Source organism: Pygoscelis adeliae, unplaced genomic scaffold (assembly GCF_000699105.1).
Source record: "Pygoscelis adeliae isolate BGI_AS28 unplaced genomic scaffold, ASM69910v1 Scaffold156, whole genome shotgun sequence".
NCBI classification, from domain to species: Eukaryota; Metazoa; Chordata; class Aves; order Sphenisciformes; family Spheniscidae; genus Pygoscelis; species Pygoscelis adeliae.
The window spans coordinates 2,141,670-2,155,335 of record NW_008825016.1 but is presented as its reverse complement, the minus strand read 5'-3'; the positions used below and the strand labels follow the sequence as shown (position 1 = coordinate 2,155,335).

At 38.3% G+C, this 13,666-nt stretch overlaps 1 protein-coding gene across 1 annotated transcript in view; it reads left to right on the top strand.

Annotated features, from left to right (window-relative positions):
• Window positions 1-9,140, top strand: part of TGFBRAP1 (transforming growth factor, beta receptor associated protein 1) — a 32,495-nt gene extending 23,355 nt beyond the window's left edge. Inside the window, exons 6-11 of the mRNA XM_009326245.1 lie at window positions 913-970; window positions 2,332-2,475; window positions 3,528-3,674; window positions 5,292-5,451; window positions 7,064-7,497; window positions 8,372-9,140. Coding sequence (XP_009324520.1) covers window positions 913-970; window positions 2,332-2,475; window positions 3,528-3,674; window positions 5,292-5,451; window positions 7,064-7,497; window positions 8,372-8,560 — 1,132 coding nt within the window. The 3' untranslated portion in view covers window positions 8,561-9,140. The remainder of the gene's footprint in view (window positions 1-912; window positions 971-2,331; window positions 2,476-3,527; window positions 3,675-5,291; window positions 5,452-7,063; window positions 7,498-8,371) is intronic.
• Window positions 9,141-13,666: the final 4,526 nt, after the last annotated feature.

The following is a 13,666-nucleotide window of genomic DNA, read 5'->3' as shown; positions in this document are numbered from 1 at the left end:
AGAGATCTTACTTCTGAATTGCATACTTTCTGTGCTCCCACTGGTTCACCGAAAGGAGGTTGCTTAAGATGACTGCAAATGACTTCAAATTGGAAATGCCAGCAGGTGGAGAATTGACTGTCATTAAGCAGGAAACACTAGATAGTAAATATGTAAAATACAAACTCCAGTCGTAGGTAGTGTCTCTGTCTTGGATTTAATTTCTTCAGTCTTTAAACTGTGTGGTGCAGTAGTAGCAACTACAGTGGTGAGGAGGAGTCTTTAATTGTGGTTAGATTTAGGGTGGTTTCATTTATTTCAGGTGTTTTGTTAAATCCTCTTGGTAAGTATGGTTTGCGTGGCAAACTCTCGCAAATGTGAATGGTAGAAAATCGTTCCATGAGAACAGCCGTTACAGAACTTTAGCTGTATTTTTATTACAGTACACAAAAAACCCTGTAATGGCACTGTACAAAGCTCTTCCTTGCCTGACTTGATTTCATGCTGCAGTAAAGAAAAAAATGTTTATGATAGTAAAACAGAGTTTTGAGTAAAAGCGTCATAAAGATTTGATTTAGTGACACCTGATTAACTATTGGAGGGATATTTATTATTTGGAGCTGGGTGTTAAGTCTGTATATAAAATTCAAATAACGGCATGGGAATCATCTCTAATTTGACACATACTTTGTTTAAGTTGGAGCTAGTAACTAGAAACTGCCTTAGAGATAGGAGAGACACAGACATATTTCTAGGACAGAACTTCTCTCCTTTGATTCTGAAAAAGAGCCTACAGATACTTGTTCAAGTGTAGACATGGCCATGTACATGTTACTGTAAGCAATTATTTGTTATATTCTGTGCTAATCAAACCATAATGAAATTGGTAGGAAAGATCTAGCGATTTTAATATTATTTTCTCTTTCTATACAGGTATTTTGCCCTTGGTCTCCTCTATCACTACAATGGTCAGGATGCTGCAGCACTTCAGGTTAGAATGAAGCTTTTAGCGTCATCTGTAAACCATTCCAAAATACCAGTTTACCTCTGAGATAAAAATCTGAGGTGCTAATTTATCTGTTTGAAAAGTAGCGATGTGTATATATGAGAGAAACTTATGCTAAGACTTCCTTCAATAAATTAATATGCTAGATATGAAAAACCTGAAGAGCTTACTGAAGATGACAGCTACTTAAGATATTTAGATGCTTGTATGCTATTTTTTAAGCAAAACTGTGCATACCAGAACATATGTTTGTACTCTTAAAAGATGATTATTTTAGCACTTCTGTCCACGAGATCACTTAAAAAAGGTGTGTGAGAGACTTCAGGAACATACCCTGTGCTGATTAGTCTGTATACACACAGAAAAGCAATATTGTAATCTCATGGCAGACACTGACAGCAACTGAGAGTTTATTTCCTTATCTGATGATGGACAGTGAACGCAATCTGCAAGATCTGTGGGTTTCAGCTGGGTTAGTAATCCTTTGGGGGGACCTTTGGGGACCCCCCTTCTGATGTCACTAAGACTAGCAGTGGTCCATAGACTGCAGACTAAATAATTTTATTATTCCTGTCTGCAAAACTTCATCTAGAAAAATTAATATGTTCTTGATCAATAAATAAAATGTATGTCTCAGACCATATCCAATGCCTTAAGTTGTTTGCCTTACTGTGTGGCTTTTTGAGTATGTTAATCACAGTAACACTGTCAAATGCATTCAAGTCAGTTCTGTAAATAGTAATTTCCTGAGCAGAAAACCAGTAAGGATAGCAAAAACAGTATGTACCTTTGTCATGTGCAAGACATTTTTCTTTGTTGCAAGGAACAAGGTTTATTGCTAAACTGGTCTGCTAGATGTGGCACCTTTTAATTCCAATTATAATGTATATAAATAATATATAAATAATCTCACATGGTACTTAAAGTTCTTCAGTTCAAAATGAAAGACGACCAAAATCAGGTTTTCTTCTAAATTGTTTGTATCATTTGCTTTTAGTCTTGCACACACAGAACACATGAAAAGTATACCATGCATTGGAGAAAAGGACTTATCAAAAGCTTTCTTTGTGATTATTGTACCTCCTCCTGAAGTATTCGGCCAATCACTCTCAGAATGAGAACCCACATGATACGAGGTCTGAATTAGTTGAATATGGCAGGTGCAAGAAAAGCCTGTGATGGAGGGGAGGCATAAATTTAGTGACCAGTGAGGTCCCTTGCAATTGGTCTTCCTAGGAGCTCTTTCTAATTCCACAAGTACCAATAGCTAATACTAAGTGTTGTAGTAGCTCACCTAAATTTTGAGTACGTTTGAAGCACTTAATCTGTGTGTGTTTTTGTTGCAGTTATGGGTGAAAATAGTTGATGGAGACATTCAAGATTCTACACGTTCAGATCTCTATGAATATATAGTAGACTTCCTTACATTCTGCTCAGACCAAGATCTAGTGTGGAAATACTCTGAATGGGTTTTACAAAAAAATGAAGAGGTTTGTGATTGGTGTACTTTTCACAGGACATCATAAATAGAAAGTATTCCCCTGCAGTGGTGTTTGAGTGTTCATTAACGTTGTTCCATCTTGATAGCTAATTGGATCATTTTTGCAGAATATTTAATGCCAGTTAAATAGTGATCAACAGAAGAAAACTTCGAGGTTTCTCAATTCTTCTAAGTCCCTCTGTTAACAAGTGCTAGTGATAATTGCCTCTTTTTCTTCTGAAAACAAAGTTTAGGTCATCCTGTACAATGAAAGGTACAGCATGTCTTCTGTTTTTCTTCATATTAAGCAAAATATTTTTCAGATCTTAAAAAAAAAAAAAAAAATCACCTAACAGGTTAACTGTTGCTGCTGTTTCTTTTTTAAAAAGATTCCAGGGATGAGTGATATCTGTGTACACTAGGATGTAGAATAAATAGCCTTCATTCAAGACAAAACGTCATTGCTACAAGAATTAACTTAATGCACCAAAATTAGAAAAATAATTTTGTAGCATCCATTAGCGTGCTGTGCTGTTAAATGGGATGCTTGATGCTGTATCATACAGTCTGTGCTGTTGGAACTTGTCACTGCCTAATTTAAATTAATTTAAAGCTCTGCTATTACATGCAATGACAGATTTCTAAACTTCTGTTTTGGTCATTATAGAAGTCTCTTGCTCTGTGTGTATCATCACATTTTATAAGGCTGTAAACATTCTGGTCTCTAACTTACACTTTCTTGCTGCAAAGGCTGAAGTCCTTGTTCTGCTGTTATGCAGATCTGTTCAATACTTTTTGTGGCTGGTGGAGGTTGTGCCCAACACAAGGTTTATAGGCTGGATAATGTATAGACTACAAATTGAGGTAATGGAGGTAGGAGTGAGTGAGATCACAATAAGCACCGAGTAGTGTAATCTTGGTGGTGTTGAGCGGGGTTTTGTGTTGTTTATCTTCCTGAATAATGTACTAACCAATCTGATAGTGCTATTAAATAAGTATTTAAAATAAAAAGATAATAAAATGGTTGCCACTGAGTTCTCAAATGCAATTAACTCTTCCTAGGTTGGCGTACAGATTTTCACTAAAAGGCCTTTGGAAGAACAGGAGAAAAACAACATTAATCCAGATGATATCATCAGTTGCCTTAACAAATATCCTAAAGCACACGTTAAATATCTAGAACATCTAGTATTGGAAAGAAAAATAGAGGTGAGTCCTACAAGAATACTAGAAGTAGGCATAGGATTCAGAATACAGACTATGATGAACAACTCTGAAAAAAGCCAAAGTCTAGAAGAAATAAGCATAATTTGAAAGCTTTCAGATGTACTCAGAGTAGGGAAGGAGTGGTTTTAAGATTAAAGTAGAAGATGAGGAGCAGATATCTGCATTATTTTTAACTTTTCAAGTTTTATGATGGCAAGACAGTTGCTTACCTCCCCTCAGAGGTTCGGGGGCGGGGGGGGGGGATTATTGCATACTTTTCTGTTTCACCGATGAGGCTCAAACCTCCATCTGGTAAGATCATAGAAAAATGGTTGAGCAACTGCTAATCCTCTTGGATTAGCTATTAGTATATTGCTATTGGCAGCAATATACTAAAATTGCTAATTCAGTGTTTTATAAGTAGGTGTGTTTTATTCTGTCCTTCTAGAGCGATTTGAGCAATTAATGAAAGCATTAAAGCATGCACCTCTCACTGTAGAATTCCAAACCACTCTGCATGTTGAATGTCCAAAAAATGTGTTCACAAGTCATAAGTGACAGTGTATTCTACCTTTGGGTTTTTAAGCACAATACAGAAGCAGCCAAACATTATGGTACTTGGATACAAGATATTTTAAGCACAGGAGAAGTTACTTTAACCTGCAAACAAAGCAAGGAAATGAACATTGAAAGAACTCAGCAGAACTGATGACCAGTTCACAATTTTACATTCTTCAAATACACGTGCTAGATCAATGGTTTCCCTCTGTCACTATTGCAAATACGTCAAGGTGTGTGACACCATGACGGATGAATGTACTAGTTTCTAATGTCATGAATGTTTTCAAACAAACTTTTTGAGTTAAACATAGTGCCTTGTAGAATATTTGTAACAAAAATAATTTATAGTTAAATCTACTCTACCTGCTAGTAAAGGCTGGGTTACAAATCGATTTGGTCTTTAGAAAGTACTAGATTATTGTGAATGCTTTAGTGAGAATGTTTCGAACAGTCAAATCATCAGCTTGTTTTGCTGAATATAGGGTAGTGGATAACACAAAGCACTGTGCCTTCAGAGTGCTTGTCTACCTCTGGTGGCTTTCTCAAACTTTATTGCAGAAATAGAAAAGGTCAAAGAACATACCTGAATATGAGGAAGAAGTAATTAGATCAAAATTACTCATTTGACAAGGGAAACAAAAGGAGAAGACACAGTGGAGATCATACTTGTACTCCACTGGAGAGAGATCTGCTTTACTGCATTGACTTTCATTAAGTGAACTTCTGAAAGGAAATAATTTTTGCACAAGAAAAGCTATTTATAGAGCTTGTTTCTTTAAGATGAAGAGGGGTTTAGGAATAAGATGTTTCATATCTACATTTTAGAAATATTTGTATTAATGAAATAGAGAATCCCATACTATAGGTATAGTGTATTTTGTGAAGCTGGTATGAATAAGTTGTCTATCTGCATGAACAAAAGACTTTCTGACTAATTCAAATTAAATAAATGAATTAAAACACACTTCTATGTAATTATGTAAATAATCATCACTGTTATTGGTGGGGAGAAGGGGTTGTCTTTGTTAACTGAGCTAACATTGTTCTTTTCATCTGTAGAAAGAAAAGTACCATACTCATCTAGCTGTCTTGTACTTGGAGGCAATACTTCAGCTAAAATCTGTGACCACAGATAACTGTACAGAAACAACTGAACTGCTGTTTAAACTACGCAGTCTTCTTCAGAAATCTGATCTTTATAGAATTCACTTTATTTTGGGTAAGATGCATGTTGTCTATTATAAATGCTATATGTCAGTTCCAGCAGGAAACAAAATAAAGTCCTCATAAGGATAGAAAACTAAAAGGTCGGAGGTTTCTAGGTGTATTTGGTTGATAGGCTCACCATCTGTATTTCTAACAGACACAAGTTAATTGAGAAAGCGTATCTGTTAGTGTTGTCTTTGATCTCCCATAGCTCCTGAGGTATAATGATACGTTTACCACTGCACCAAAGACAGAATACCATAACTAGCTAGAGAAAATACCTTCATACAATAACCTTCTTAATTTATCGTCAGTTTCTTTTTAGTGATGAGCATGTAAGTTGTGACAATCTTTTGCAAAGGGAAGACTTACAAGTTTGTTTGTTAAGCAGCCTGTTTCTCAGTGAACTGAAATGAAGCTTTGAGGAATCTGATTACCAAGGACTTGTTTGTTGTCCATGACCCACTCTCATCCCAAAAGCTGGGGTTCATGCTAAACAAAAATATGAGCATCTTTTTGAGTGAAAAGTGCAACATATGTCTTACTGTTGGTATAAGGCAAGCAACAGTTGAGCTAAATTTTTTCCTCGGCCAAGCTTACAATGGCTAATTTTTAATGTTCCAGTGGATGAAAGGGAAATGACTTGTTATTGTACTGAAAGATGTGAGATGTTTTTAGGAAATTCAGTGGAAAAATCCAGTGGATGTGGAAATAAAAATAGCTGAGTAGCAACTAAAATAATTTACCCACGTTTGATGTCCCCTTGCCTTTCCAGTCAGCAAAACATTATATGACAGATAATCTACAAGTGTAACACAGCCATTGAAACTCTTGCTTTTTTTCATCTTTTAATTTTTAACCAAATTTTTAAGGGCAAGAGTTACAAGATGGATTATTCTCTTGAAATCCATGTTCTCCAAAACACAGGATTTCTTACATGCCAATTCTTATCTTACACGAAGGTGAGATCAATGCATGCTAGTGTGTTCCTCCCTGATAACCAAAATATTTCTGGGAGAAAAACATCGTATTTCCATACCTTTTACAGAGGCCTATGCTGAATCTTTATCACCTTTACAATAAGCAGAGGATTTTCTACTTTATCTTGAAATGCCAGATGAACTTGCCATTCCCCCTGCCTATTGCTGACACTTTAAGCTGTCAGACTGGATTAAGGGTTTGTAGTGTCCTTTTCTTAAAAGGAAATACTATTTGATATTTATTGTCTTTTATGGACTCTATTCTGTAATTTTCTATAATATTGGGAGAAGCAGACGTTAAGAATATTGTGGCTTCATCTCACAGTTTATCATACATGGTAGCAGTGTGCGCAGAAGTGTGCAAGACTGACATGCTAGAATTTAAAAGATGTCAGTGACACTGGTTTTGTCACCTGTCATTTAGTAGTTTCTTTTTCCCGTATTTTGTGGTGCTCTTCTGTTAGAGATGTGTTTCCATGCATACAGGCATTCTTGTACTTAGAAACATCTGTCCTCTTTATAGCTGCCAGCACCCCTGCAAAAATAGCAGGAGTTGAGTACTGTGGGCTTGTTTGGGTTGACTCTGGGAGAGGGAGTAGTCATCTTCTCCACTGAGCAAATACCGCCTTGTTTCTCATTTAACAGACAAAATCCAGGGCACAGACCTTCATATGGAAAGTGCAATTTTATATGGAAAACTAGAAGACCATGAGAAGGCTTTGCATATCCTTGTCCACGAGTTAAAGGATTTCCATGCTGCTGAAGAATACTGTATATGGAACTCTGAGAACAGAGGCATGCAGTACAGACGGAGGCTTTTTCATATGCTGCTGTCAGTGTACCTAAATCCAGGCACTTCGGACTGTGCACTAGTCATGGCTGCTGTGGATCTCTTGAATAACCACGCTGCTGAATTTGATGCGGCTCTAGTTTTGCAGCTGGTGCCTGACAGCTGGTCAGTGCAGCTCCTCTCCCCGTTCCTGGCTGGAGCAGTGAGGCAAAGCATTCATACAAAAAGAATGACTCAGATTACACTCGGGTTAGCACAAGCTGAAAACTTAATCTACAAACACGAGAAGGTAGGTTGTTGTTTGTTTTGTTTTTTTTTTTAAATAGAGGCACTTTGAAGCTTTACAGTTAAGTCCTTTGGCATTTAATAATCAGAAGTAGTTTGAAGAATTAGGACAAAGTTGTCTTCGTGTCCTTGGCAATTTTACTTGCTGCATTTATTAGTTTTTTGCCATGACTCCTAGATTCAAACTTAATTTTATGCTTTCTCCGTAAAACAAAACGGACGGTGGGGACCTTGAAATAAGAACAACTTTGGTGAACTTCTGGGCTGAATGAAAGTGAATCTGGGATTTACAGACTAACGAAGTTCTTGCAGAAACTTTTAACAAATGTGAGTTAGCGTTTTTTCACTAGGATTGAGACCTGTCAGAGTTTGCAAAAAAGTTTACCCAGCACTTAGTATTACTTGAAACTTGTTAGTAGCTTTTGTTAGTGGTAAATTCTCTTGTGAAGCTTTCTTCTATTCCTAGCTAGAGCTGTGTTGCTTAAAGCTCCCAGCAGATTCTTAAATCTGTTTAGTTCTAGCAACGGTATATCCAGAATCTGTCTGGAATAAAAATGCATCAGTGCTCAGTTTGCTGTGGAGTTGTCCTGTGACCTTGTTTAGGAAGTTGCATTGGGTTTTCAGTTGCATTAAATGTATGAGTGCTTTTCTTTATTAAACAAACAAAGAAGGAAAAAAGCAGTACTTAAGAGGGAGCATGAAAATGTATGAGTACGAATGTGGAAATTGAATTCAAGTTAGGTAGTTCAAGCTGTCTTTTCCTACTATCTCTATCATTGACCACGTTTGTCCATTTGGTACAGTTGAAATTATATGCCTCGTAATTTCCCTTCCTTTCTTGCTAGATTCATGTTTGGATTTTTTTCCCCTCTCTTTAGGTTAAACAAAAAGGACCCCCAATTCTTCTTTCGGACAAAAAGGTCTGTCAGGTGTGCCAAAATCCCTTCTGCGAGCCTGTATTTGTAAGATACCCAAATGGGGGTATGGTCCACACACACTGTGCTGCAAACAGACACCTGAATTCAAATGGGACTCATCACTCTTCCAGCTCCAGCAATCAGACTTGAAATATGTTCCCGTCCCACAGGTTCTCATGACTTACACCCCATTGAAAGTGGGCTGGAAAAAAGAACAAAGTGCAGCTACTTTAGGTATAAATCAAGATGAACAGCTATTCTTTGGGCTAATGGAAAGACTTCCAGTAAATATGAAATATCGCCACTTATCTTTTTTGATTTCTAATGAATGTAGATAGCAAAGAAAATTCACTACCAGAAATGGAGAGGTGCAAATATAGGCTCTTCTGTATATAGTAATGAACAGTTAAAGAAAATGAGCCTTTCCTTCCCAGTAAGGATGAATGTTATGGAGACAAAGCAAATAGTTATTTTAAGAAATGTCACTTTGCACTGAATGTGGTGTTGATAAATTTGTAGAGGTGGAGATGGCATCTATTGGAGTTGGAATTCTTGGAACATTATGTGACAAGACTGGCATCATGCAGCTTACTATCAAGACAAAAATGTGCGTTGGTTATAATGTTTGCTGCAGCATGGATTTTGGGCTGGATTCTCTTCCCCAGGATCACATTGTGAACTTGATTTTTTTGCTCTACAAATTGTTGGCTTTTGATGCACTTTTTAGTACTTCCCCACCCCCCACCTCCCCCCCCCCCCCTGCCTTTTTTATAAAGAATTTAAAGGTAAGCACTGGTCCATTAGGTTTCTACTCCTACAGTTACTGTAATAAACTGAGTGGAAACGGATAGCCTCAGTCACACAGCTGTGCTTGGAAGAAAAAAAAAAAGCAAAGTCAGATAGTCTGGTCAGACTGTAGTCACTTTTATATGGGGGACGAGACCTTAACTTTAATATTGATTTATTTATTAATATGCAAATATACTGTACATACAGCTGAATAAATTGATCTTATATCATTCTAGAGTTTCTTTGGAGGATAAAGATGTAGCTGATACATAAGTGTACAGGTTATGGGCTAAATGTTTGCTGTGACATAACTTAGGCAGATAGGAACTCCACAAGAACAGGTTTTAGTACTTGCGGATGACTGTGCAATCAAAATCACGGAAAGGAGGTATAATTGGGAAGAAATCTACAAAGGTGCACTACAGGCGTACTGGATTTGTTATGTTCTACAAAACATTCTGTAAACTAAGGTTTTTCAAACAACAATGAAAACCCTTTGCTTAACTGCCCTGATAAGTATTCACATTGCTATTTAACCATTTTAAAGCAATCAGTTTAAAAGAAGCAGGTTCCCACAAGAGATGTTAAAAAATGACGACATTAAATAAAAGTATTTCAAAGTCAAAGCATTTCTTTTAATTCTGTAAAACTCCAGTAAATACCAAGGTTACTGACCAGCATGCAATTGAGTTAGTACGGCTGCTCACTGTTTCAGCGTTCCAAATCAGAGTGGAGACTTTCGGCAAAATAGGGTATCTGCGCAGTATCTTCTAGATGCAGCCTCGGCAGAGGTCTCCTGTTACCAAAAGGTTGGCTTACGAAACAGCCTCGTAAGCGTAGGGGGAAAAAATACCCTTTTTTTTTGTCTCTGATGCAAAAGACCTTTGGCTCTTTCTCTTTCCTGAGTTTGAAATTAGAAAAGTATAGCCGTTGTGTTGGGTTTTAAAAAACAAATAAAATCCAAGTAAGGAATTTTGTAGCGCTTTCTACTAAGACATGTAAGCCACGTTTAGCGAAAGGCACCTTCAAAAAAGACAAACGTGGGCATTTCTGACTTAATTCTGGCACGAGTGATTCTCCTGTGTTGCACTGGTATGAGCAGATTCTTCTGTATCTTGTATTCATGGTTTTCAAACATTGTGTGTACAACTGGCAATGATGACATAGCCAAATTTGTAGTCCCGTCCTCAAAATACTTGCTGATAGAGAGGAAGTGATTTTACAAAGATCTGATAAGCCTTTTGCCTACAGTGGCATGCGATTCATAAGAAATACTTTCTTTTGCTGCAAACGTCCTCAGTATGCTTTGTTCCTATCTAAGAAGGAGGTACTAAAACAAATAGCACTCTCTCACATGATAAAGACTAATTCTAGTCGCTAGGTAGCGATGAACTTAGTCTTGTCGACTAGTGTTGCAATGGAATAGAGATCATATCATTCCAGACCACAAGAAAGTTCTTAATTGTTATTGCATGAAAAGGTATGGCTGTAAGAGATTAAACAATTCTTCATTAATACGAGATATTTTTTCAGACTTGTACTTTGGCTAAAATGCAGCAGTAACAGTAATTGTACATACAGAACAAATACAGAAACCAGAGTAATGTGAGGTAGCATATTTGCAGTCAGAGGTGACCAAAAGGGTGATGAATATCTAAGTTGGGGGATCGAATTCTTTTAGCCCCCAGAAATGTGGACGGGAAAAAATATTGACATTTGAGTCATACATTGTTACCTGTTTCTTTGTTACATTTTATACTGGAACTCATTTGGATGAATTCATATGGAAGTCCCACGGTAACAAAACGAAGAAGCAAAAAAACCCAATGTGAGGCTGAGGTAGAGCAAGAGCTCAGCAGGGAGGTGGCAGGTGGAGGGTGCTCTTCCAGTGTGCCTGCAGCGCTTGAGCAACTGGGGTGACGCTCGACCGGAGGAGATGGCGGCCTACATCAGAGCGGTGCGTGGTATTCGGTACTGTATCACCAGGAGACTTAGGAAAGGTCTGCATTCAAATTCCCTTAGGCAGGGCAACACCCCTTGGGTAAGAGAACTTCACGTTGGAGAACCCGAGTCTGTTCCTCCTTTTATTTTGGCGCTGTCGGTTTGCTCATTCTTCTTTTGCGTACCTGAAGTCCGGGGACAGCATTGCCACTGTGGTAAGTTCTTCGGGTATGGCTGCGGCGGCGAGGAGGGAATGAATGGTAATCTGGTTATTAATCGCTGACTGGATACGTGAAGGAGGAGAGGCAGGAAGGAGGAATGTTTCTTTGACCATCCTTCTAGTTCGGAAATTAAATGGGTTCTGGGAGTGCAAGCTTGATGCAATCTTTTTCTCTCCAGTTAGGGAACGTGGTGTCTTAGGCCTGCCCTTGGAGAGAGGAGATGCTGTCAGAATATTTCTTCTTAATTTAGCTCTTGCTAAATTATTTGTGTTTGTAATTCATCTCTCTCGCTTCTTTTTCCCAGTGAGTCTCCTCCAACTTCGTATGTGTGAAAACCAAAACAGTAGTGCAGATTTTTTTTTCTTTTAATGTGACAGTGTGTCTGTGATTCAGGACATAATAAATGAGATTAGTCTCTCACACAGATGCTTTTGCAGATACTGAGGCACGTATGCTTAACATGTAGCTTCCAATTACAGAAATGTGGCAGCTCTGACTTTTTTTTTTTTAGCCATCCTCCGTTACAGTCACTGGTACATACAAAAAGCACTCGTTAAACCCTTTTCTACTCTTTCATATCTCCACGCTTCCTCACGTAAAAATTACCTATGATGTGTATATGTCATCACATGCAGTTTTCCCCTCTCTAAGTCAAAAGGAGAGGAAAAATGCTAATGAGAAAAAAATTGCTCAGAATCTGGCACTCTGCTTGAAATAAGATTAATGGCCGTACATTTATGAGGGAATTCGGTTACATCTTCATTTCTGTGCTTTAAAGGTGTAAGTTATCACATTGATAATACTACAAGAATAGCGATCTGAAAGTCTGGAGAAAATAAGCAATTGGGTTTTGTTGCACAGAGCGCGCCACAGGTGCCGATGAAGGGGCTTCTTCGGGCAGCCCGTTGTGTGGTGGCTCAGGTGTGCGCGGGAGGCCGGGTTGCAATGAGAACTTCTCCCCCCAGCTCCCAGCCTCCAAACACTTTCCAGCCTTTGTTACCTGATGAACGTCACTCTTCCGGCATTAAACTGGCATGGGTGTAAGTCTGGAGTTCTGGGTGGACTCCTGAGCACATCTGTCTTTGTTCAATAAAATGTCGCTGTACTACATCAACCACGTGAAACCCTAGTAATGTCAGCTGTGGGAAGGTGGCGGTAGGGATGGGGTACGCGTATGTTTTCCGAGACCTTTATAACACGTTTGAACACACGAGCATTATCCCGACTCTGCTGAGTCTTTATAACGACGTCTGTTCTTTGCAGGACTCTATCCTGAATGACATTGAAAAATATTTTATTTTATACAGTTGCATCAAGAAGTAACTTTTTATTTTATTACTCTTCCCAATTTGCTGCGGTCTCTATTCAGCATAGCTCTAAGTGTTTTTTTTAACATCCTGCTGTTTATAACAGGCAGCAACTAATACATTTTCATTGTGAGCTCTCCTCCTATTGCCTATATTTACTAATTAATTTTTCTCTTGCTGTACAACACTTTGGGGCTTACGCCTTGTGAACACTGATAATTAAATGTGCTGCTACTTTTAAAGGGAAAAGAAGTTAATGACGTTCTGTAAGGTCTGATTGATTACAAAACTCAAGTTCCCCTGCAGTAAAGTTGTTCAGATGGAAATCTGCACTGTTAATGCTCTCTGACTTAATGGTTATGTTGGTGAACGTATACAGCAGTATGTGGAATGTACAAATGTATAAATATGTTGTTTTTTAATAAAAAAAATCTTTTCATTATGTTTCTGCCATTCATTCCTAGACATGCAAACCCCGGGATGTGAATGGCCAAGTGAAGGAGAAAGTTTCTTCAGTGGTAAACAGAGGATTCATCTGGGTGGCTGACAGAGGCGATCAGGTGAAAAGGCTGAATTAAGCAAGTGCAGGGTGTTAATGGAGATAAACAGGTGTTCTTAAAAACTAGTGAATTTTACTTTTGGGAAGAAGTTTTACTTTGTTTTTACCTCTTCCTTGACTTAATCTGGGTTTTTATAGATTGAGGTGAAAGCGGCTAGTGCCATTACAGGCTTGGGAGATCTTCATCTGCCTCTGTGGGGCCAAAGCAGTCCCTTCTGCGATTAAAGCCGGCGGTTACCTGGGGGGTCTGGTCAGCGACGGGTGCATGGACGTCCCGGAGCAATACGAACAGAAGTACTAAAGCATTTTGAGCGGAAGACCTCGAAACAGGGCCGGTGTTGATCTGGGAGCATAGGCTGGTCGTTGAGAGCAGTAAAAGCGGATGCTGTTTGCAGAGGCACCTCTGGGACCAGGTAGAAAGTGAGCTTAATCTGCAGCT